General features: G+C 37.6%; 1 protein-coding gene across 1 annotated transcript in view; it reads left to right on the top strand.

The window, feature by feature from the left end:
- The window catches only part of GRID2 (glutamate ionotropic receptor delta type subunit 2), a 418,284-nt gene that overhangs the window by 280,303 nt on the left and 112,217 nt on the right, over window positions 1-25,764 (top strand). Inside the window, exon 8 of the mRNA XM_053461590.1 lies at window positions 5,474-5,593. Within this exon, the coding sequence (XP_053317565.1) occupies window positions 5,474-5,593 (120 nt within the window). The remainder of the gene's footprint in view (window positions 1-5,473; window positions 5,594-25,764) is intronic.

Here is a 25,764-nt window from a genome sequence, read left to right as displayed (position 1 = left end):
GATCATGCTCTGCTTCAGTATGTCACAGTACATGTTGGCATTCATGGTTCCCTCAATTAAACTGTAGCTCCCCAGCGCCGGCAGCACTCATGCAGGCCCAGACCATGACACCCCCACCACCATGCTTGACTGTAGGCAAGACGCACTTGTCTTCGTACTCCTCACCTGGTTGCCGCCACACATGCTTAACATCATCTGAACCAAATAAGTTTATCTTGGTCTGACCCCCCACCCCTTCAACCTCTGCACTAATGCTGGCAGCACTCATACGTCTGTTTCCCAAAGACAACCTCTGGATGTGATGCTGAGCACGTGCACTCAACTTCTTTGGTCGACCATGATGAGGCCTGTTTTGAGAGGAACCTGTCCTGCAGCTCAGTTTCAGGGTCTTGGCAATCTTCTTATAGCCTAGGCCATCTTTATGTAGAGCAACAATTCTTTTTTTCAGATCCTCAGAGAGTTCTTTGCCATGAGGTGCAATGTTGATGTTCCAGTGACCAGTATGAGAGAGTGTGAGAGCGATAACACCAATGCCTACCCAGAATCCCTTGTGGTTGTGGCAGCACCATGAGATTTCTGAGGGAAAAAAACAAGCCTTCTGGCTTGTCTGGTGTCTGTAGTGTCTGGTGTCTGTTTAATAATGCTTCCACTACCCATATATATATATATATATATATATATATATATATATATATATATATATATTGTGAGATAGGTCTGGGATCGCCCCTCGCTGAGGTCAAGGGACAAGTGCCCGTCTTCATTCAAGCCAGGCAAACAGCAGTAAGTTCGTGCAATCTGACACAGGGTCAGGTTTATTAGAAAGGTTGCAAAGACAAAAGAAATATAACAATACAGCAACAAAAGAAATACCTTGCCTATCCGGCACTTACTATACAAGGGATGTCCCTGACTACCAGCTGGAGAGCTTCTCTCTGCCAACGTAACATAATATGTCCAGCAACCTTTACTCACATGTCTCTCCCACAGACAGGCTTTCTGTGTCCTCAGCCAGAGAGCTACCTGCCCTCCTGGCTTCCCTTTTATGTCCGCCCTCTCATTCACCTAAATTAATCACCTAGCAGGTGGAAGACTCAGGTGTTACTTCACATAGGAAAGGAATCTAGGAGAAACATACCTCCCTTCCACGCAATCCTACATGAATGTCACAATATATATATATATATATACTGTATGTGTGTGTTTTAATATGGAGCAATGGGAGCGCACTTGTGGTGTAACAATGTTGAATCAGTTTAACAATTGTTCTGCTATCTAAAGGCTTATCTAAAAATAGGGAGCTTCCCAGAAACTGTGTCAAGCTGTTCCGTGCACAGATATCAGATATCAGCAGCAATCTCTCTTTTTTCTGTTGAAGGCCTCTCATACAGTATGTAAGTAAACATTGAACACTCATACCTCCAATGAAGGAAAGCAAGAGTGCTGCCAATCAGCTCAGCACCCCCACTTCACTACATATATTTTTCATGATTGCCAAAAGTAAAGGGGTAGGTGCCACCACGGATGAAAAACATGGTTGCTTTGCTAACCTTAGTTTGTCAACCACATATCTCATACATGGCTGGCATGCTGAGAAAAATAGATGCTGGGGTATATTCACTAAACAGTGAGTTGCATGCTGAGAAGTGCATATATTGGCAAAACTAATCCTCTCTGCCTATTACAAGCTTTGCCAAGTATCTTGTTTTGAAATAGACCATCAGGGACAACATACAGTATTCTGAATGGTGATACATTTTGTTGAGTGGGTGTTCTTTTTCTCTGGTGTGGCTTATTTATATGATTTGAAATCTGCTGCAACATGGTATATATTGGCATAACTAGTAGCTATTGACAGTATTGGCCTAGAGTCACCAAGTGAAGCCCACTTCCTGGGGTCTCTGAGTCAGTTTCTTCTAACTCCTTCCACTTCCCTCCCACTAAAGGTTGTCTAAGGTTACACTGCCCTATACATGGCTAGCCCCGTGTCTTCAAAAAGCTATTTCCACAGAAGGAGAACCTACCCTGGGCAGTTCCCAGGTATGTAGATTGCACAGTGCCACATTTTTTTCTGTGGTTATTTAGTTATTTTTTTGCTCTGTCTGAAACAATCTGACTAAAAGGTATCAGTTTAAGATAAGCTAAAATGATGCAACCCCCACTGAATTACATAGGTGAGATTGTTTCATTTGAAGCCTGTAGTCATGGGTAAATTTACCTTTGGGGTCGCTCTAGGCATGACCTGGACCCTCAGTCACCTCCGCCTCTGTCGTCATATCTCTCGTACACTAAAAGGGTGCACCATTAAGAGATGTTGTGCAGCGCCTTTTAATGAAGTCTATAAAAACTTTGCTGAGGCGGCATAGCCTCCATATCAGAAATAGATCGGTTGGGGAGATCTCCCTTGGAAGCGGCCCAGGAGGCCGATCTGCCCCCCTGGACTGCTGCCCCTGGACCTACCGCACTAGGCCAGAATATGTCACTGCCTGTAGTCTTAAGTTAGCAACAGCTAACCAGGTAATTGAGTCACAAACAATGCATTTTTAGTGAGCAATTAGACAGCTCACTGCATCAAACCCAAGGTGCTTAATCTGTGCTAAACTAAAGTCTTGGTACTTGTGTGCACTTCTGCTGGAATGCTGTTCCGCTTCTCTACCACTCTCTCTCCCTGATGTTGCCCTTGTATAGATGAACCAGAGCCTTTTTTTGCTGGGATTCACGGTTTAGAGAATGTGGATGAGCCTTGCCCAACAGATTTGTATGAGGCGAAATTACACGGTTCCTCTGACGTTTGATATAAGCAACAAGACAACTGGAGATGTTTCTCTAAACTGTGAAAGCAAAATTGTATTATAAATCTACTGCCCTAAAGCCATTGTCTTAGAAGATCAAACATGCCAAGCACATGAATAATGACAAGTTAGTCAGTGTGTCTTTTATAACAAATTATGAGGAAAAGGTGAAATTACGTAGAAGCGTTTAATTAGCTAGGATTTTTACTCAAACTATTACGGTTCTTTGCATTTAACTGTTGAGCGTATAGTTTTTGGAAGTTCAGTTAAGTTTGTGTTCAAGACCTAAATGCCCAATTTGCATGTTCATTATCTACAAGTCAACTTAACCTTTAGGGAGTTTTCAACAGGCTTTTTATAGCAATGGCAAACAAGTCTGGCAGTTATATAAACGTACATTACAACTTAAATTTTATGAATCAACCCATAGAAATGAAACATAATAAACAGTAAATAAGCTCAATTGAGTTTGGACATTTCCCCTATGAATTTGTTTGCCTTATCTAACTACACGATATTCTAATATCTGTTTGCACAAATTACAGCTACTGTGCAATATTTTGGGGATGATGCTTTTTAAATTACATATAACATTTGCATATGTATTTACTAGGAAGGGATTTTACAGTGTTTGGAATAGGTATATAAATCATCATTTATATTTTGTTTCAAGCTGAGGAATATAGTTATACTGAGTTCCAGCATCGGCTTTCAGTAACATTAATTACACAACTACTGGTAATGTTCTTTAAAATAAAGAAACAGAATGTAAATATTTTTAACTGGATTAAAATTGGAAAAGCTAACAGAATCAATTGCAAGGCACAGTGATTATAGTGATGTTTAAATAAACATTAAAACTAAACATCTTTACAATATTGGTTAAAGTTATTCGGATATTATATGGCTTAAGACTCCTTCTATTCTCGCTTTACACTGCATCCCGTGACAAAAATATCTCGAATGCAATGCTTAAACAGATAAGAAGAACCACTGAAATGTTGATATATAAGTCAAAATGTGATCTGTCTTTCTGTATTAGCCTCTATGACTTCTGCTTGGAGGCTGATCCGCTTATCTACCACTTTAAAAGAGAAAAAAAGATTTCTTCATAGTAAATGCAAGCAAGACTAGGCACAGACTTTAAAGAGGTTAAGGGGTCCACTGAGGGATGCAGCTCAAGGTCAGTTTATATGTATATATATATATATATATATATATATATATACATAGAGATATCCTTATAGAGCAACTAGAGCCACCCCTGACACACTTGATCACTTCTGATAATACTTTGAGTATTCTTGTATGCATTAAGAATATGGCCACTTGCCTCTTATTGTTTATAATGCTCTAAACAGGCTTCTTTCATCAGAAATAAATAGAATCACATGTTTAGACCTCCAGAGTTGCATTGCTTTTTCTAATTAGCACTGTTAAGTAATAAAAAAAATGAAAAACTGTCACTGTAATGTTTGCATTTTTTAAATGCAATATTTTAAGACAAAGCTTCCTTTGACAGTCCAGTGATGTGAAGAATACGTACATGAATTCAACTGAAATGGTGATTGATGGTCATACTTAAGCATTTTTAGCATGTTTTATTTATGAAATAACTTTGTAGTACAAGACAATCAAACACAGCATTCTGCACTATACAGCAGAAACAGAAATACAAAGAAAAAACTTTAAAAGAAGAACTAAATTAAAAGAAGACCAAAGAGGATCAGAAAAGAAAGGATCTTGTTAGAAAGCCAAGGTGTCCATATCTTCAGAAAGCTTCAGAATTATGACGAACAAGCAGCATATTTTATCCATATTCTTATTAAACATTCATTTTTAGATCTACAGTTTCCATCTGTGGCTTCACTAGGGCGTGTCTAGCAAGATCTAACCTCAACACGAGATTGTTCTCATGCTTAGGAAAAGGGCATTGAAAGTAAAAATATCCAGCGGTTCAGTGGTACTGGCTTCCCAACTATCATGGTTGCCATACCCAGGAATTGATTCCAACACCATGGTATATCAAATGTCCTTCGAAACTTCACTTTCAAGGACCCATCCCAGATCTTCTCAAATCTGACAATGTAAGAGAGGGTAGAAGCAAAGAAGGTAGACAATAATGGGTGTTTAAAAAAAAAGTCATCAACTCTGCTGAAGAAGCTTCATTATAACATAGTTTCTCAAAGTGGGTCACTGAGGAGACAGGTCCTCTTTTGACCTTAGAGCAAAACTACATAGTTTTAGGTCTCAAAATGAGTCTTTAATGGTAAGTGAGCTCCTAGAACTACAGGGTATGTTTCACTTAGGTCATATAATCTTTAAACCCCAAAAGTCTTCCAGTTTTTCCATCCACAACTGGGGGGAATTCCCTATCATGAAGAATGGGGGACATGTTTTTGAGTCATCTTATCCCAGCTTCTTAATGAATTCGCCATTTGCATGCAGTGAGTGAAAAATAATAAGTCATGCCTGAAGTAAGAAAGGTCAACCGCAGCCAACTGCATAAAAATATAATAAGATGGAGGCTCAGGCTTGCCTGAGGCTGGGAAGATGCATAAGTTATCAGGCAACCCTGTGCCTCTACAGATGCCAAATACAATAACCAATTGACTTTTCTCTGTACACTTGTCTGTGCCTGACACATTGTTTTGAATTTGCTATGCATTTTTTTTGTCTAGGGAGGAGTGAGTGGCTTGACCGGTGTACTGGAATTTGATGAGAGTGGTGGAAACCCAAACATCCAGTTTGAAATTCTGGGTACAAACTATGGTGAAGAGCTAGGAAGAGGGGTACGCAAGGTAAGTGAGAAATAAGTGTATTGTTATATTATGACTCTATGTGAATCTCAATGCAATTGTTATACAAAAAATAAATATTATCAGTGTTTCACCAAATAAAAAAGAATAACATTTTTCCATGATACTATATTATAATGTTTACAAGATAAACTCCTGTAACTACTGCAAGCACTTAATGACATTGACCTCCCCTTCTACATTATCTGTTCACTTATTGTGCCCCTTTCGTTTCAGTCTATGCATGGCTTTACTGTATTCTGTATTTTTTATGAATGTGTACTGAGGACCACACACAAATATGTTACAAAAGAAATTGCAGCCCTTATCTGCCGTCTTCACTTTCTGAAAAGCATGCAGTGCCTTTAAATGTAGTCTAAGGAGGCTGTAAATGGGCAGGTCGGAGAGATCTCTCTTGTAACTCGCTCACTGAGCGGCAGCACACCGGGGACCTGATCGCGCTGGTCCTGCCGCCCTAGGTCAGAGAAGTCGGTGATGGCATATTCCAAATTACTGTATACAATGTTGCTAAAAATGTGTGTCAAATTATACAAGCTATGTACCCTTTATTGATAGCAATAGGAGTTACAGCTTTTAAAGAAAAGGCTTTAAAATACCTGCAAATAATATTCAGAATATAGAAAATCACTTAGGGACTCACAGACAAAAGCGAATTATCCATTTTATGTGACATTTTCAAATTTCAACATTTTCAAAGCTGGGTGTGTTAATGTAATGGCTATTACTGATACAGATCTTCGAATAAAAAGAGAGGAATCCATTAACACTTTTGCAAGTCAAGGAGTTCATTCACTTAATATCTTTAAAATCTTCATAGAATTGTTTTTTTTTATCATGAGTAATATAAATAAGAACAGTATTAGGCTTATTACTATGGGGAACAAGTGATTGTAGATTGTAGATGCATTTACCATAGTGATGCTCTCCTAGGAACAGTTTCATTAAAGGTTATGTTGAAGGAGTTGCTGTGTTCCTAACCATTGAGTAGAGTTAAATTGATTGCGAGGGTTGGCATGGTTATTGGTCTATTTGTCTATTCACTATTTCATGCAATATAAAGACATGGACAGTGCTTACACCAGCTGTTTCTCTTAAGAAAAGCAATACTGGACTCTTCATGCATGTGGTTAAGTCATTTCCTAGGTTGAGTGATGTGAAGAAATAAAGTAAGCTAGCAAGAAATATTTCAAGGGACTCAACATAAATTCTAAATGAAGGAAAAACTCTGGGTAGTATTTGATGTAGGTTTATATCCAAAAAAAGGATCGCTTTACTATCACTTGAGATGCTGAAATAGATTTTAAACAAATACCCCACTTACTGCCTTCTTATACTTTCTACGTGTAATTTAAGTTGTTCAGATTTGCTTTGAACACATAAAATGTAAAAACATAGATTTTCTATTATAAAAATATTTTATCTGTATAAACTAGATGTAGAAGGAGATGAGATTTGTTTTTTGGAGCAATAACATTCTGTAACATTTGCAGATCATTTTATGTTTTAGTTTCAAGTTTTGATTGTTTCAGTGGGGATGGATCCCTCTGTTTTTTTTTTAAAGGAACAATTTACCCGAGGCTTTTTGTATTGTTTAAGAGAATATTTATTTCCTTTTAGTATTCAAAATGTCAACCATACAGTATCTCCGTTAAATGTGAATACTAATGCATTTTTATTTCTTAGTATCCAGTTTGATGTTGTGAATATATAAACCACGCACATTATGCAAAGCTATTTTAATATCATATTCATAGAAATAGTAGAAATGCATTGTATAGTGTCTCCTGACTTTGGCACATAATAAACTGTAGATACAAGCCTAGACACAAGTGAAGTACAGCGAGTTTTTATTTGTGAAATGTTAATGTGGCTTTGGTAAAGGCCTGGCACAAGGTTGGGTGATGTCATTTTTATGATCCTATGATTCTAAAGGTTGTCTAAAACTATACCAGGATGATAGGTATACTCAAGTTTAACTCTGAATATGCTTCTTCACACATACATACAGTACATGCATTCACACACACACACACACACACACACACACACACACACACACACACACACACACACACACACACACACACACACACACACAGACTAGTATCTTCATAAGTAACACCAAGTGTATACATATCATAACGTGGTTGTAGGGCAGATCACAAGATTACTTGAATAGTCCAGGTGATCTACAAAAAGGGGTATATCCCCCGTTATTAAAGTTATTTTATTCTATATGTTTAAAGTCACTATGAGAAAACATGTAGCCTGCTCCTAAATGACATATATTTTCCCATAGTTTTTCCTCTGCAGCTCATGAAAAGTGTCATTATTATTATTATTCATGAAGTTTATCCATAAAGTAAATCATAATTAACAACATTTTTAGAAAATCACAAATCTGATGCCCCAGTGAATTTTAAAAGTAAAAGATGAAGAATAAACAAAGGGGTTTCTGAAATCCTATATAACGTAATTCAGCACAACAACACTGAAGCCCGTTTTAAGTGGATAAAAGGGTACATTTGCCAGCTACTTTTTAAAATTACTTAAGAAAAAAAGAAAAATAGGCAAAGACAAGCAAGCAACAAAACTAAATAACAAAGTTGAAAATTTGTAAGGAAAACTTTTTAACAAAGAGAAAAGCTGACCTGAAAATTGAAATATCAAAACCTTAAGCTTTTTTCTTTTTTGAAATGAAAAATAATGAAAAACCTAATGAATGCCTGAGATTTGGCATGTGACGCTAAAGAAAGCGAACAATTTTGTTAGCAATTTTACATTTATTAGAAAGAAAAAAAACAAGGGTGATTTGTGTAGCCCCATACTTATGGATCTTAAACCAAATGGTTTGACTTCACTTTCTATTGATTGCAGAAACCTAATGGGATTTCTCCAAAGCTTTGCAGAGATAAGTTTTAATAAGTTCTAGGAATAACTCCCCCCTTGAGCTCAGAAACTGCTATTGAAACATTACCTGTCCACTAATGTTTATGCTATTTTCTTATTTGTGACTATGGCATTTAGGTTTTATAGCATGCCTGGCTCTTCTTCAGCTGCTGAAGCTGGCATTAGCAAGTACAGCTAGGATTCTCAAAATATTGTACAGGCACTTCAGAGTGTCCAGCTTTGATAAGAGCTTCGAAGTGAACTCTAGCCAGTATAGATATTCTGGCAATTTTCTGAGATGTTTTTAAAGGAAACAGAATGGGAGGGGTTTCAAAGGATTTGAAAAGTCCCTATTTTACATTAAAATGTCTACTTTATAAGAATTAAAAAACCTCTGAGTATATAAAATAAATTTTTGTTAACACACATATTTATTTTGACTGCCTCTTGAAAATATTTTAAATGTTGAGGTTTATTAGCAGCATATGCATTATATATGTATACACATTATGACCAAATGTATGTGAACAACGCTCCCAATTATTAAGTGTTTCAGGCACACCCATTGCTAACAGATGTATAAAATCAAGCACATGCCATCTCCATAGACAAACAGTGAAAGTAGGATGGGTCAGACCTAAGGGCTCAGTGGCTTTAAGTACCGTGCATCAGGAACTTCATCAAATGTGTTTCTATGTGCAATGGCTAGCATTGGCTGGATTGGTGTAAAGCACACCATCACTGGCCTCTGGAGCAGAGAAAATGTCTTCTTTGAAGTGACAAATCAAACTCCACTGGAAGCCTAATATACTATGCATATACACTACTTACTTGAATTGATACTGCTTACAAAACTTGTGTAAATGAAAAAAATATTCCAATTTTTTGTTTCTTTTGTTTGTCGTCACTCACTCTCTCATACTCTCTCATGCTCTCACAAGCTATATTATGCTCTCTCTCACTCTCATTCACTCTCTCACGCTCTCATTCGATCTCTCTCTCATGCTCTTTCCATGTCTCCCTACCTTCTCTGCCGACCACTTCGATCTCCCTGTCTCCTTTTCTGCAGCTCCACTTTTTCTCTTCCTCTTTTTTTTGTTTGTTTATTTTAGTTTATTTTTTTTTATGGAAAAGTTGATCTTTTCGAGCCCCAGGATCTATTGTTGCTATAAATACAGTATATGCAGTGAAATGTACATGGATATAGTAATTTCATTATTACTGTAGATAAGAAGTTCTCATTTTGTTAAATTTGAGATATTTAGATTTAAAGGATACTCTATTTGGAAGTCATTTGGGCTCTGTTTCCAGGCTTCAACATGTAATTAAACATGGAATTTAAACTGCAGTAATTGAATCACAGGTCAGAGAAGAGTCGTCAATGTTGTGGAATAAATACATAATGATGTTCATGCCTGCTAACAGCTATTTCACTTTGTGGGCAGGTTATGGCCATGCTGCACATAGTTCATGTCATTGCTTTTGTACAAGAACATTATGCTTACCAAACAGCCATTTTATAACCATCATTAGTTAGAAATACCTGAGAGTGCCATAGTTTGTTTCTATGTTTGAAATTACACTGTCTCTCGGGTGAAATATATGCATAATTACATTGTAATATTGGAGTTTATCATACAGTAAAAAGTATACTATGATTATGTTTTGTTGTTATTCTTGATAGTGGAGGGGCAGGAGGACTATTGTCTGGGTTGCTGTCATTGAAAGATTTTACACCACTGCAGCCACCAATAGGTCTAGATTAACAAGGAGCAGATCTTTTCTGTATTTGTTTTATGGTTTTCTATGTACCCCTTTTTGTAAATAAGTATTGGATAAAACCCCGGATAGTTAATTTGTCTGCTTTATTGTTGGGGCATTTGGCTGAACTTGCCTACAGGCTATGTTTGATTGTTGACATAGCTCCATTAAGTAATCATGAGTACAACCAGTAATACTCTTCAAGAAGAATAAATATTAACACAGTGAATGCAATCACGTAATTATCCATTTATGCATTGTTAAAACATTTTTCTTACAACATAAACCTTTTGAGTCCTGTGGTGGTACGTAGGGTGAAATGAAGGCACAAAAGCAAAAGTATGCACTTTTTTGTATTTTTTTCCGGTTATCTTTAAAAAGGCTAGCTGAGAAATGCTAAAGACACAATTTAGGATTTTTTTTTCCGGAAATAACATTATCAGACTATAATTTTACCATATGTTCCCTAAAAAAGAGCATCTTGGCATGAAAATGTTCTGTCTATTGCAATAGCATGTGATAACTGTCACAGCTTAAAAAGGTCAAGGCAATTGGAGTATATTTGGGACTTAATAATTTGCATTAACAATACAGTTGTATATTAAATCAAAACGAAAAACAAACGAAACATAGAAATATAGAATTAGGTGGCATATAAGAACTATTTACCCCATCTACCTTGCTTTCTTTATAGTCCTTGGTCTTCTCTTAGTTTGGGGATAGCTTTATGCTTCATTGTATTAGTCTCTATAACTTTTGATGGGAGGCTGTTCCATTCGTCTATTACACTATCAGTGAAGTAAAATAGATAACCTGTGACGTACACAACTGACTGTACAATTTCTATTAGTTAATTTAGTTAAAATTGAGACAATGTCGTGCCTCATTGCCACCTTGAACTGGCATCTGCTGGTTATATCTATCTCCTAGAGATGACATTGTAGATGTTTGCAGTGTTTGTTCCAGTTTTAGAATAAGTTAGTGGGTATTCCCGGCAAAGTGATGGATAGCTCATCACACGAGAATGCAATCTCTGTGATGCAGAGGGCCAAATAGGCTTCCAAAAGATTGTACTAAGCAGAGATTGATGTGTTGCATACAGATGACTTCAGCTTTCCATTGCATGAAATGTGCACGGGCTAATTGAAACACCTACTAAAAAGTGTAGCTATCATCAAGGCTTATCACATGTGCTTAATCTGTGCCCTGAAGGTTTTCGGAACATGGTGATTCATTATATGTTAACCTCACCCATTAACATTGATGTGAATTGAAGTACTACAAATTTAGAATGGAAAAAATTTAACAAATGAGACACGTTAATTAATACATACGTTAGACCCAATGGAAGTATCCCAACATGTTTAATGTTTTATGATAGTAAATTGCAGTACATTGTAAATAAATTGCAGTTAATTGAATATAAAAACAAGCCTATTTTTCATAGTTAAGCAAATAGATATCCACTGAAATACAAGTTTAAAAACACCAAGACGTCTGTAAAGATCAGTTTATTGTTATTTTATTGTCAAAACGATTATGCTCCCTTGCTATGGAATCTGATATCAATAATATGCTCCTAATTTTATTTTTAATTTTTTTTTGGGGGGGCGGGGGCATTCAACGCAATAGATTCATTTTCAAATGGCTGGCGTATCAAAATATGTTGTTAATGCTAAAAGCACACCTTACCCACTCAAACGTCATCTTTAGATGAGGTGCTATTTGGTAAAATATCTGATAAAATATTCACACTATGTCCTTATATTTGGCCATATAGTGGATGCATTTAAAATACAGAGAGACCCAAGTCAGGGGCTATACAGAATGCATAAAGAAAAATCTATTTTAGCGACACTGTTACATGATATAATGCATTCGCATTAACGTTTAGTGCTATAAGCGTGATAATGATTTTCTATTTTTCCTTACGGTGATTTACTGTCATGTTTTTATTCTTTCTACTCTTATGCTTTTTTATTCTCGTTCATTTTGCCATTTGTCCTATGTTGTCAGCAGACAAGGCCACCCTTATGAGGTGTAAGCTAAGTTAAATTACATGTCATCAGTGTGCTATATAAACCATCTTATCAGCACGAGGTTCGGTACCTCCAGGCGGCACTTTATCAGAAAACACAGAAGGCCTGGGATGAAGCATGTTAGATCAATAACACGATGATTTCTCTGAATGCGTTAAGGTGGATGAGTCTTATTAGTCGAAGGCACACATTTCTAAACCTGCACCTATTCATGAGATAACATTCCGAGTGAAACCTAAGAAATACAATATATATAAAAAGCAATCAGAGTCGTATTTGAGCACAAATTACAGTTAATGAAAAACAAATTAAGGATAATTCAAAGTGCCATTAAATTGTTTAGACAGGCAAAAGAGAAAACAAACTTCATTATCTTAATATATGTTTAAATTTAGGGGCATTAATGGCATTAAGAAAGTAGTATAGAAAAGACACGGCAGGGTATGACTGAAACACTCAATACACAATATTTCATAGACGACAATGTATGTATATATATATATATATATATATATATAGATATGTATATTCTTATGTATTGGGGTATTATGCAGTCTGTTTTGCCAGTAGATGGCAGCATAATGGAAATGTGCACTTGTTCTGTTGTGTTAGGTCTCTTGTGTATATATCTTGATCTGATGCATGTGGTTAAAAAAGTAAACGATGCAGCACTTCTAGACGATGCAGAGGCTCAGCACTTGTTCTGTTGTGTTAGGTCTCTTGTGTATATATCTTGATCTGATGCATGTGGTTAAAAAAGTAAAGAAAAGACGTTATGTTCCACTGCTTGTCTGTGTTTGTGAGCAACATCTACACAACATTCAAATACACTAAATATATATATTTGTGTTAATTTAAGGAATCAGAATGCATGCTTTAAAGGGCAATAACCCGCCAAAATGTCCCACTCAAAAACATGAGAAAAGAACACTATTTGTCTGGACATATCTGAAGATGTTTTATCAGTTTGTGTTTGTGTGGAAGATAAATATTTAATTTAGGAAGAATTACTGCAGTTACAAATGTAATTTCGGCAGGAATTTGTTGAATTATCAGGAATTTCCAGTGAAATAGCAAACTATTTTAAGTACAGACATGAAAATTCTCCTACAGTAGAAATGGGAGTTCTTGCTCATCTTTGGTTGGCAATGTGAAACTCAATTTAAGAATTGAAGAAAATGTGTTTATTATTTACATCAACTACATAAAATATATTCGGCTTCTTCCAAAATGTATTCAGAATTTTATAAATTATCGTATTACCTCAAAATTCCCAAGCTCCCAACATAACATTACTGTGATCAGTAGATATGCTGTTTTGCTCTATTTTGCTATTATGATAATACTTATGTAGTTAGTATTCAAATGTACTTGAGAATATAAGGTTCTTCATCTTGCTTATATTTCACATTGTATGTTGGTCTATTAAATAAATAATATTTAATTGTATATTGTGCTGTGCTCATTTCATTGATATCAAGATCACTAGGCCAATTATTCCATACTAAGTGACTTCTTTGCCCTAAATCGATAAACATATATGAGGCCAATATGGATTATTTCCACTTTCGTAGGTTAGGAAGCAGTCAACATCTCAAAAATTGTGTTACCCATAGGACTAGTTAGGTGTGTTGAACTCCATTGTCTCACTGACCTAAGTTAAAGTGCTAAAAATAAAAGCAGCTGGTATCTTAAGGCCAGTGACCACCAAATGATGTTTGTGTGGCCACCATCTGGATAAATTAAGCTACATGTTATGTTTTCATACTCTGCAGTGTGGAGCTGGGGTAAGAGTAAGTATGTGGCCATGTCAGAAAACAGCCCACCAGGCATTTACCTGGGGAGGGGGCAGATGGTCAGTCTGGGCCTGAGCTAACCCTTAAGCCATATAAAAACGTACAGTGGTTTTACGCATTAACAATTATTTACCGGTACTTTGTTTTATTTTTTACTGAGCGTACTGATGTTTTGAACTGCATGTTGATCTGATAAGTACTCCTATTATAATTTACCCCATTTCATTTTTTTGTATGTCAATTGTATGAAAATTATAAAAATAATGCAATAAACATAAACAAAGGTCCAAACAAAACAGCATACATTTTCTGATATCTGCTAATTTTTTATTTTGTGTTACTGTAAATGAATATTTGAGATGGGTAGTTGAGTTACCGTGTGCTACATTATATTATATTGAGAGTATTTTGGATTGAGCAGTATAGTAGCTATCACATTTTCTAAGCCTCCTAATTACCTTTACAGAAATGTTGGCCAATTACCTAAATTGACTTTGCATGACAGATTTGGTATTTTACAATAGTGTGCCATTTTCTGTGTTAATTGAATTACTTTTTTCTGACATTCTCTTGTTACTGCACCTGGATGTTAAGTCTAAAGGCAATCTAGCGTGGAAATGTTATACAGATATTTACTTTAGGTATTGCAGTGTGAAATTCTGATTCATATAAATGCTCATACGTATAGAATGCCATGGGACAAATTTAATGGTGAATAAGGTTTAATGTTTAAAAACTGGTCTTATCACCATAGCAACCAGTAAAATGACAGCACTATTGATTGAAATGGTGGTCATACAAATTGACATTAATTGCACAGGGAAAGACATACGGGGACACCAATAGAGATAACAGATCTGGTTAAATAATTTATTAATCTTCCATGGTCTGTCCTTTCCATACCATACCAAATATTTGAATTTATTAAAAAAAATATTTTCTTCTGCATTAAAACACTCTACAAGACTTTGGTTTAAATCAGCTGCTTAGTATGGCAGACTTGTGTATCATTTGCACTGACACTGGGAGCAAAGGCAGTGTTTTGCCTGCGGGGCTTTATATATCATCAAAAATGATAAAAAATCGCTTAAAAATCGTTTTAGATCATTTTAGAATTGGTAGGAATCTGGTAGGTATCATTCAAATAATTATAAAGCATTGATCACACAGAAATTTAAGAAATCACTGCAAAGTCAATGTCCTCAGTGCGGACACCTGGGATATCAAATAGTGTCTCGGTGCTCAGTGTCTTTTGATGCAGGTTATGGAAGCTGTGCCAACTCGTCAAAGCCTCCATAGTGTAAATACGTTGATTGGGGAGATCAGAAAAATCCCTTGCCAGATCCTCCTAAATGGATGACCTATTGTGGCCGGGTGACTCCTGAACCCCAGGACATGACAGCCTAGGCCAAGGCCTAGTCTGCCAAGGTCAGAGTATGCTGCTGGTTGTAAACAAAGAGAAATATGGATTACCAACAGTGGGAGTACATGACCCGACTGTACAAAATATTTTTCTGATCTTTCTTTCCAGCAGAATTTTTTTTTAAATGACAAGCATATTCATTGACTTTCCTTTTATTTAAATGATCTGGCCCAAAAGCTAAAGTGGTGCAAGTGATTAGATGTCCCTAAAAGACTTTATTCAGTGACCCTAAAAAGAAAAACCCCTTGTAGTTATGGTTTTTTTTTTAAGCTTGTATGTGTATTAGTATGTGTCTCCCAAATATGGTTGAGCTACTCAAGAGTTTACTAGCGTAGTAATTGTTCTATTGGAATTTGGTAATGAATACTGTCCAGAATTGTAAAGCCTACCTATTGAACAGAACCCATTTGACATTCATAATTATAAATCGGATTTCTTCTCTCCTGCTACTATTGGTGATCTGCAGGGTTTCTTTGGGATGAATTTCAGACACTTGGAAATAAGCAGCGTGATGTCTGCACTACCTTTTGCAGGAAACCTCTTCTGTGTCGCCCTATTGATTTGCTTTCGTTTCATTGTCTTGCGCTGGAGGTTCCCGGCATGACTTGTAAACACATAACAGCTGCAGATCAATCCAAATCATGGCCATCACTTGAAGTACGTTCTAACAATTACATTTTAACATGTCAATAAGAGAATTGGTTTTCTGAAGAAGCTTAGAGCCCTAAGATAGCTATCTAATTATTCACCATCTATTTGTTTCTGTCATTGTGGCCTTTACAGTTACATTGAAAACAGTATTGCCTAGTTCATTGCCCACACACCAGATGCAGCATTCCCCGGTTTTAGGCAGCCCCAATTTGGGCCCAAAACACACTGGCATTAATATATTAAATATAAATACATGTATTACTGTGTAGCAGAAGAATCATCATAAAAGGACTAATGGGGCTACATACTGTATTGGGGTTTATTCACTAAACAGGGAGTTGTCAAGACAATTTGCTGGAGAGTTGTGCTTGACTTGTTTACGTCTCTATCTATTATGAAGGCCAACACTAGCAGGTGTGAAGGGTTGAGCTACTCCTGTATAATGCATTCAATGTGTACTTCGGATGAATCTCAGTGATTTTACTATCTATATTATATAGGCGCAGCCAAGCTCTTACTGCAGCAGAAGCTCGCTAGATATATATATATATATATATATATATATATATATATATATATATATATAGTGTGTGTTTTTATTAGGTAAGAAAAGCTGTAAAGAGTGGGATTTTGTATTTCTTGTCATACATGGTAAGTTGTCATAACATAGACTTTATAGCTGTTTCCGCATTGAATGCAGTTAGTTAGACGTGCTTTGCAGCTGTATTGAAATTTGTCATGTAGAAATGATAGCTACAATGCGAATCCTTTGCCGTTTCGAACATGAATACAGAGACGATTCCTGATAACCTTTTTACCATTTCGTACCTCCCCAACCTTTTAGAATATTAGCAGAGAGCTGACAGAGCATTACGAAGATTACCGTCTGATTGCTTTTCTGTTGGTGCAAAACTCAGTACTTATAATGTGTTTGCCAACTCTACAACAAGCACTTAGAAATCAGAATAACATTCTGCTTATTTGGAGAAGCTGTTGACAGCTACAAGCCATTTACATTTCTTTTTTTTTATTTAAAGATGCAAACCCCAGTCATTGCCTGGAGTGCAATGACTAAAAAAAAGCATTACATTATTGGAAAAATACCAGTAAGAGGAAGAAAATAAAAATGTTGTTATAGGCTCGAAGTCCTATAGAAGCCCAAAAATATTGTTTTCAAGCAGCTCCCATGGTCCTTAGTCAGCATTTGATTAGCTTAGAATCATCAGATTTTTGCAATATCTGGGAAGCCATCGGGATTCTTATTCTGTTTTAGAGAGATAAATCATCATAATTACCGTGCCACAGAGCAGTTGTGCTTCCCCGCACAGGTCCAAAATTGTTCACAAAGGCAATTGCCCCCCTGTCCCACTGCCCATGCTAAGAGGGCGATTGGCTCCATGCTATGTGACAGAGGAGCTACCCTCTAGGCTTTCCTGGATCAAATAGGTATTTGTTATGACAAAATCCAATTTTACATTTTAGAGAACAAAAATGTTTCTGGATACAGCATTTTGATAATATAACATTTTATACGGAGAAACGAACAAACCCTTTACTTACCGATGGCAGATGCTTCATTATTACTCTGAAAGGTTAGTGTTGCAAATTACAACATTTCTGTAACGGTGGTTACATAGCAATCTCCCAGGGGAAGCCTTAAATAGGACATAAACACGGCTGAGGCTCATACAACACATCTGTAACCTTTGAGTCATCATTCTTCATTGATTAAGATAATAAAAATTCTATTGATTTTGAATTACATTTAATGGTTCAGTTGTTTTCATTATGGTGAAAAGGAAAACATTGGAGATAAGAAGCCAACCAAGGATCATAGTGAACATTGTTCAGTTGGAGCTGCAGCTTGTGGACTGCTAAAATTAACTTAATTCTTTACTTCTTGTTCATTAGTTTGCTAAATGTGCAACGTAAATGCAACAAATTAAAGGTCTTTATTCCTCTACTCTTTTTTTTGGAGAGGGGGGTGTAGATTAAAATGAGAAGTTCACCTCCTGTCCCTCTTACCTTGGAAGATCTTTACATTCCATATCTTGGAATATGTGATAGGACCTTGTGAAAAAAAATCCAGGGTGCATTCCTATTTAACAAGACTTCAAAAGAATATATTTGGAAAACTATGGAACTGGTTAAAATAACAAACTATATATTTGTCATCTAATACTATAATATTATTATTATTATTATTATTCTATATTTAGATATTTATTACCGTATTGGCTCGAATATAGGCCGCACTTTTTTCCCCCACTTTAAGTCTTTAAAGTGGGGGTGCGGCCTATATTCGGGGTCTAGCGCCCGACGCCCGGGACATGCAGTCCCGGGCGCCGGGCAGGCAGCGGGGTTAGGATACAGATCCCCCGCAGCGGTGCAGGGGACCTGCATCCTACTCCCCGATACGCTCAGACAGCCTCCCCTGCCAGCACTTCCCACGGGGGGGGTGCCGGCACGGGAGGTTGTCTAAGCGCATCGTGCGGACCGTCCGCACGATGCGTTTTACCTCTGCCTACCCCCGACTTACCGGAGCAGACTCCCGGGTGTCTTGCGGGGCTGGCGGGAGACATCTACGCAATACGCGTATGCAACTTCCGGTACCGGCACCGGAAGTTGCATACGCGTATTGCGTAGGTGTCCCCCGCCGGCCCCGCAAGACACCCGGGAGTCTGCTCTGGTAAGTCGAGGAGGGGGGGGGGCAGAGGAGGACAGTGGCAGCATATCTCGGGGGGGGGAGGAGGACAGTGGCAGCATATCTCGGGGGGGGAGGAGGACAGTGGCAGCATATCTCGGGGGGGGGGGAGGACAGTGGCAGCATATCTCGGGGGGGGAGGAGGACAGTGGTAGCATATCGGGGGGGAGGAGGAGGACAGTGGTAGCATATCTCGGGGAGGGAGGACAGTGGCAGCATATCTCGGGGGGGGACAGAGTGGCAGCATGTTTTTTTGGTGCTTTTTTAAAGAAAAAAACTTTTTCTTTAAAAAAGCACCAAACTTTTAGGGTGCGGCCTATATACGGGGGCGGCCTATATCCGAGCCAATACGGTATATAGTTGGTATTCGTTTAAAATGAAAGCAAATTCTACAAATGGTTACCAGTAGATAACAAGGTAAAACATTACTGCTGTTTGATTTTTTTTTTGTGTTGGTTTATTAAGGTGGGGTGGTGTACCTAGACCGTCATGACCAGGGCCGGCCCAAGGCATAATGCTGCCTGGGGCGAAGTTTAAAGTGCCGCCCCCCCATTATCTAGCCTTCCTCTGCCCCCCCCCCATTATCTACCCTTCCTCTCCCTCCCTATTATCTATCCTATCCCCCCCCCACTGTACTTACCTTTCAGCAGTCCTGCAGCGAGTCTCCCTGCTCGGTCTCGGTGCCGGCTTGTAATGATGAGTGCCGGAAATGATGTCATCTTCCGGCACTCAGCATTACAAGCCGGCACCTAGACAGAGCTAGAGGGCTCGCAGAGGAGAGAGAGGGGCGCCGAGTGGGTAAGCGAAAATCACTCGGCGCCCCACTCTCTCCTCCGCTTTAAAACAAAGTGCCCCTTCAAAAGTGCCACCTGGAGCAATTGCCCCACTCTGCTCCATGGTAGGGCCGGCCCTGGTCATGACCAAAAACTGCTGTGAACAATCATAACTGCAAATCTTTATATTTATTGGAATGAAACAAAAATTGAAAACAGGCTCCTCTGTATAAAGCAGGTCATAAATAAAACATACAATAAAACTGAAATTAATTATATTATCATACATTGTTAATGAAGGGGATTTGATAAATACTAAATCAAAAACTTAAAAAAGACAGCAGAAAGCGGAGCTTTTGGCTTCCCCGCCTTTGCTTCTGCATTTTTCAGCAACATCTTGTAAATGTTTAACAACGCTCTAAAAGTTCCAAGTGTCATCAGTCTCTGCAGTTAAAGGGAACGTGTGGGTAGCTTATTAAGTATATTGAAAAGCATAAATGTGAGATTACATTTACAGCAATATTAAAAATGAACCCGATTTCAGATTAAGTCACCTTCACAGATGAAAGTAGGAAGAATCACCATCTTTTTATGTGAAATGTGCGCTTGATTTCATTATATAAATAGAAGTATGTCATCAATATTTTAAATGGTAACAAGCATGTCAGCTGTGTCCAGATGTTCCAGTGACATAAGGTCATAGCTTTCTGAAATAAGCTGTTTTGATGTTGGTATTAGAAAAATCTTACGGGCTAATGGTCTCATCATGTTTACTAAGCTTTTTTTTACTAAGGTTTTCCCTTTTGCTATTATTACAAAAATAGAATGTATTATTAATATTATTATTATTTATTGTTTTATATAGCGCCATCAAATTCCATAGCGATGGGTGGACAGGACATAACAAGTAGTATGTAACATAACAATTTGACTTTCAGAGACAACAGGTGAGGAGGGCCCTGGAATAGATATCATCATACATGTATTTTGTTATAATTTGGTTTCAGTCGTAATAAACAATTGTTATGGTTAAACATTGTAATAAAAGTCAAGTACATAGAGATATTTTATTGTAGCATATGCCGATTTAAAGATACCGTATATTCCGGCGTATAAGACGACTTTTTAACCCCAAAAAATCTTCTTAAAAGTGGGGGGTCGTCTTATACGCCGGGTACTTACCAAGCCGGAGGTTCCCACGAAGCCACCAATCTCTCTAATCACTACGCGCCGGCTATTGATGCCGAGCGCAGGGATGCCGTCATGTCCCGGCGCCCGGCATCAATTGTCGGCGCGTAGTGATGAGGGAGCAGGGAAGCCCGAGGTCTGGCACTTGAGACCTCGGCTTCCCTGCTCTCTAATCACTAGGCGCCGGCTATTGATGCCGAGCGCAGGGATGACGTCATGTCCGGGCGCCCGGCATCAATAGCCGGCGCGTAGTGATTAGAGAGCAGGGAAGCCGAGGTCTGAAGTGCCAGACATCGGGCTCCCACAACTGGATGGAAGAAAGAAGACAGAAGATAAGGTAAGAGATGGGGAGAAAGGGACAAAGGGGGGAGAAATATATATATGTGTGTGTATATATACCGTATATACATACGTGTGTGTGTGTGTGTGTGTGTGTGTGTATATATATATATATATATATATATATACATATACATATACATATACATGTGTGTGTAAAGGCAGGGGTGTGTGGTGAGGGCAGTGTGTAAATGTGTATGTATGGACAGGCATATGTGTAGATATATATATATATATATATATATATATATATATATATATACACACACACACATATATATATATATACACACATATATATACATTATATATATGTGTGTGTGTGTGTGTGTGTGTGTGTAAGGGCAGTGCATGTATGTATATGTCAGCAAATCAACCAGCAAATCACCGGTAAGGTACATCGCTTGCAGTGATTGGCTGGTTGTTGTACGCTGGGTAGAGGGGTAGTCTTATACGGCGAGTATAGTCCAAACTCTATATTTGGACTGTAAAAGTTGGGGGTCGTCTTATACGCCCAGTCGTCTTATACGCCGGAATATACGGTATATTACAAAAAATGTGTGCAGCTATATTGTCTCCTCAGATGAGAAGATATATCCCAGTGCGCAACTGACCTTATGAACACATCAAATACTGACAGTTTTCTATACTCGGTAGACTGTGTTTCGTTATTGTATGGGTATGTTGGACCACTTAAAGCTATCACAAAAGTCTAATGGCTCTAAGTTACACTATGCCATTGACTTCCTATAAAGAGTTAACATGAAGAAAATCTGCAAACTCAAATTATATGTGCATAATATTTAAAGCTGGCAAGGATCAATATCTTATTTCTATTTTTTTTTTCCTTTAGTTCTGAGGTTTCGATTGATATATACGTGACACCTTTAGTGTTTTATTTATCTGTAATAGATATTCGCGTGAATGGAACGGCTATTACATTATGCTGGGAATTTAAGATAAGCTATGATATAATGCAGTGCTGTAATTCTATCAAGTGCTTCTGATGAAATTTTCCAAACCGTTATAATGCAATCATCTTGTCATATGAAGATATGATAATTAAACCCGGTCTCGAGTTGTAAATGCATTTCCATTTGATATTATACTCTTCATTTTGAGCCAAAATATTTGTTATGTTTTGTATTGTTATGTAGATATAGTATTATTAAGTTCTTTGGGGGCTATTGCTTAAGGTGGTAAGTGTTAGACTTGTGGACTAACACGATTCGCAAATTTACAGAATTTTGGTAAATTTGGCGATTCATACGAAGTCACAAAAAACGAATTGGACGAATACGGAGTAAAACGCTCAGAATTTTCTAAATATGCGGGCCCAGATTCACTCACATTCACTCTCTCACTCTTACTCACTCTCTCAAAGCCTCATTCTCGTTCATTCTCTCACGCTCTTTAAACATTTCCCTACCTTTTCTGCCAATCACTTCTGCTTCTTCTGAATTTTCGGCAGAAGCAAATGCCTATTCACCAATGTGCTCGTTCTTTGCCAGTACATGCAATTTGAATTTCAGGTGATGGCAACTCATATGTCCTTGTACGAAACTTGAATAATTTACTGTTTGTATACCCTTTTAAATAAATATTACTCAATCAGGGAAAGATCACTTGTTGAACAAATTAGTGCTCCAACAGTCCATCTGAGCAGAAAAACAAAATCTGTAACAAATGATACATTTCTATAATACACTTGTACTTCTATCATAACACTTGTTTAGAAAGTCTCAATAGGAGATATACAGTAGCAAGAAAAAGTAAATAAATCATTTGGTTTGGTTACCTGGTTTCTGCATTTGCTGTGATCTGACATGCTTTGGCTAATAAGACAAAACAATGATAATCGTTCTGTCTTTATTGAACATACACATTAAACATTCACAGTGCTGGCAGAAAACGTAACTGAACCCTTAGATTTATTAACTGGTTGAACCTCCTTTGGCAGCAATAACCTCAAGCAGGCACGCCCGTTTGCTGCAGTTTAGACCTGCATTGTGCAGGAGAAATTTTAGACCATTCTTCCTCACTGAACTGCTTAAGCTCAGCCATATTACTTGGATATCTGGTATGAATGGCTCTCTTGGGGTCATTCCACACCATCTCTAATGGGTTAAGGTCCGGACTCTGACTGGGCTATTCTAAAAGGCAGATTTTATTTCTTTGAAGCCATTTTGTAGTAGATTTACTTTGATGTTTAGAGTCATTGTCGTGCTGCATTATACAATTAAGCTTTTGCTGGCGGACAGCTACCCTGACAATAAAGTCTATGGTGGCTGTGCTGAGCCGGGACAGACTTCATTCTGTAAATAGGCCAGTTGGGGAGATTAAAGATGCCCCTGGATCCCCTGGACCTGCCACCCTAGACCTAGTCAGCCTAGGCCATGACACGTCAATGTTGGTTGGTCTCCTCCATCCACTGCTCAGTGGGACTTCATTCTGGGCCTTTCTCTAACCCCTATACCATGCTGGGAGGATGAGTGGTGAAAAATAACACCACCCTACACAGAGGGAATGCTCCTCTGCCCTCCAAACCCCTGCCCAAACTGTAAGTACCCTTGCAGTAGCATAGATCCCAACCTGTTCCACTACCCCTCCTTCTACCTCTGTCCTGCGTTATAAACATAAAAAAGTCCCCTTAGCACTTAAAGAGTGCAACCTGTGGGGACATTTTGTACAGTGTACATATAGCATTATACCTGTTTGTGAAAATTACAGACAACAGACTCTTAACAAGCAGTACTGAAAAATAAACCTCACATGCAGTAGGTGACATTTCATCTGTACATTAATTTGTGTTTTTTCTCTAAGGTTTTTACAAGGTTGGGGATAAAGCTGAGACCACTAGTAGATAATTATTTTTATCAGAATAACTCAACCAGGAAAGGATTAGTAAAAGCTATAACACTGGCAAATCCACGAAACAGGATTGAAACGTGACGATACGCTTAAGAAGTAACTCAAGATTATATTGTCTCACTTTGCCTTTTTGTGGCGTCTTGCTGCCAGCACCAATGTTATTAAAGAGCTCAAGGTTAAGTTAAGGTTATTTGAAGATATGTTTATAATAGTTGAAATACAGAGCTGTACATCGTTTCCATTTCATCAAGCACTAAACCAGATAGGGGGAATCTCAGTTATTCCTGACGTTGCTCTTATGATGCTACATGGGTTGGTGAGCATCATGTGAGAGGGATTAAATGGCATAGCTAAGTTCTGGGTAGCTATGTCGAAGATGCTCGTTCACTCCTCCTGCTTGGTGCAATTACAAATAGGTGGATGGATCTTGCAGAAAGTGTACATGGTATTCTGGTCGTGATACCATTTTTTAGATGCATGGATTTGTGTGTAAAACCATAACTTAGTTAACATTCTGAAATGCAGTTTTTTTAAAAAAAAATAGCACTGTTTGACCTATATATTCTCAAAAAACGCTTTTTTGTATGGAGCAAATCTTTCAGGGCACTGAATTACCTCAATCGCCTCTTCTATGCATATTCGGTGTTTCAATTGCCAGCAGTCGTGATAATCAATAAACCTTAGTTCCTTTTTTTTCACAGCTGTGATGTCTGTGCCACCATTTTGCTGTCTTTGATATGACGCTAACACTTAACATTCCTCCATTATTATTATGTTTTTCTCTGGCTGCACAACAGTCAGTTTGATACACTTGCTCATATTGGCCAGCAGTATACAAAACTCTTATGCTTTACATACATAAAATACAGTGCATGAATTCTTCAGACTGTTGAGCAGACTGATCCGCAATGTGTAGATTTAATTTAAGTGTTTGAATGCATGACGTGGCAGTTCTAAACTAGCTAATTATAAACACAGAATTTATGTTTAAAAAAAATCCCAAATCTTTCTGTATGTATGAAATTAAAAATAAATAAATAAAAATGGAATATGCATAAGGCTTTCTTGAAACCAAGACAGAACCAACGGCTGATAAAGGTCTGAGTCTTTAAAGCAGGGGAAAAAATGGGCAGACTAGATTGACCGTCAAATTCTCTGTTTTTAAAATACATTTCACATGATATAAATATTGATTCAAACTTAAATAGTCCCTTCCCTAAAATGTTTTAAGAAACCGTACACACGCACAACTAAAAGGATTAGTTTGTGTGTCTTGCTACCATTATTCCTGAGAATGAATGTGAAAACAGTCCATCGTGTGTGTTTTATTGGAAGAGCCTTTTTTAAACCCTTTCAATTAGCTTCATAATGGCCTTTATTGAATAAGCTGAGGAAACCCATTACACTGCTGAGAGGCACAATTTCAATTAAATGCCAAATCTTAAAAGAAATCAAGAAGGAAAGTAGACTTGGGGAAAAAAAAATGTTAGTTTAGCTATTTTGTGTTTTTTTGTACCTTATAAACAATCTGGTAATGGCTAAAGACCACAAGAAAGTAAATCAAGGTGATTTCCTTTAAAATCACCTTGATTTAATTCTCATTTTTTAACTCCAGCAGCAAATAGTGTACGCTTAATTATATCACATGTTTTAGAGCTGAAGGTGGATTGTATATCAAGGGAACATACTTAAAAATGGTTTCTTTTATTTTGTTTACCC

Source organism: Spea bombifrons, chromosome 1 (genome assembly GCF_027358695.1).
Source record: "Spea bombifrons isolate aSpeBom1 chromosome 1, aSpeBom1.2.pri, whole genome shotgun sequence".
Classification (NCBI taxonomy): Eukaryota; Metazoa; Chordata; class Amphibia; order Anura; family Pelobatidae; genus Spea; species Spea bombifrons.
The sequence above is the reverse complement of the archived record's forward strand: the minus strand, read 5'-3'. Positions and strand labels throughout refer to the sequence as shown.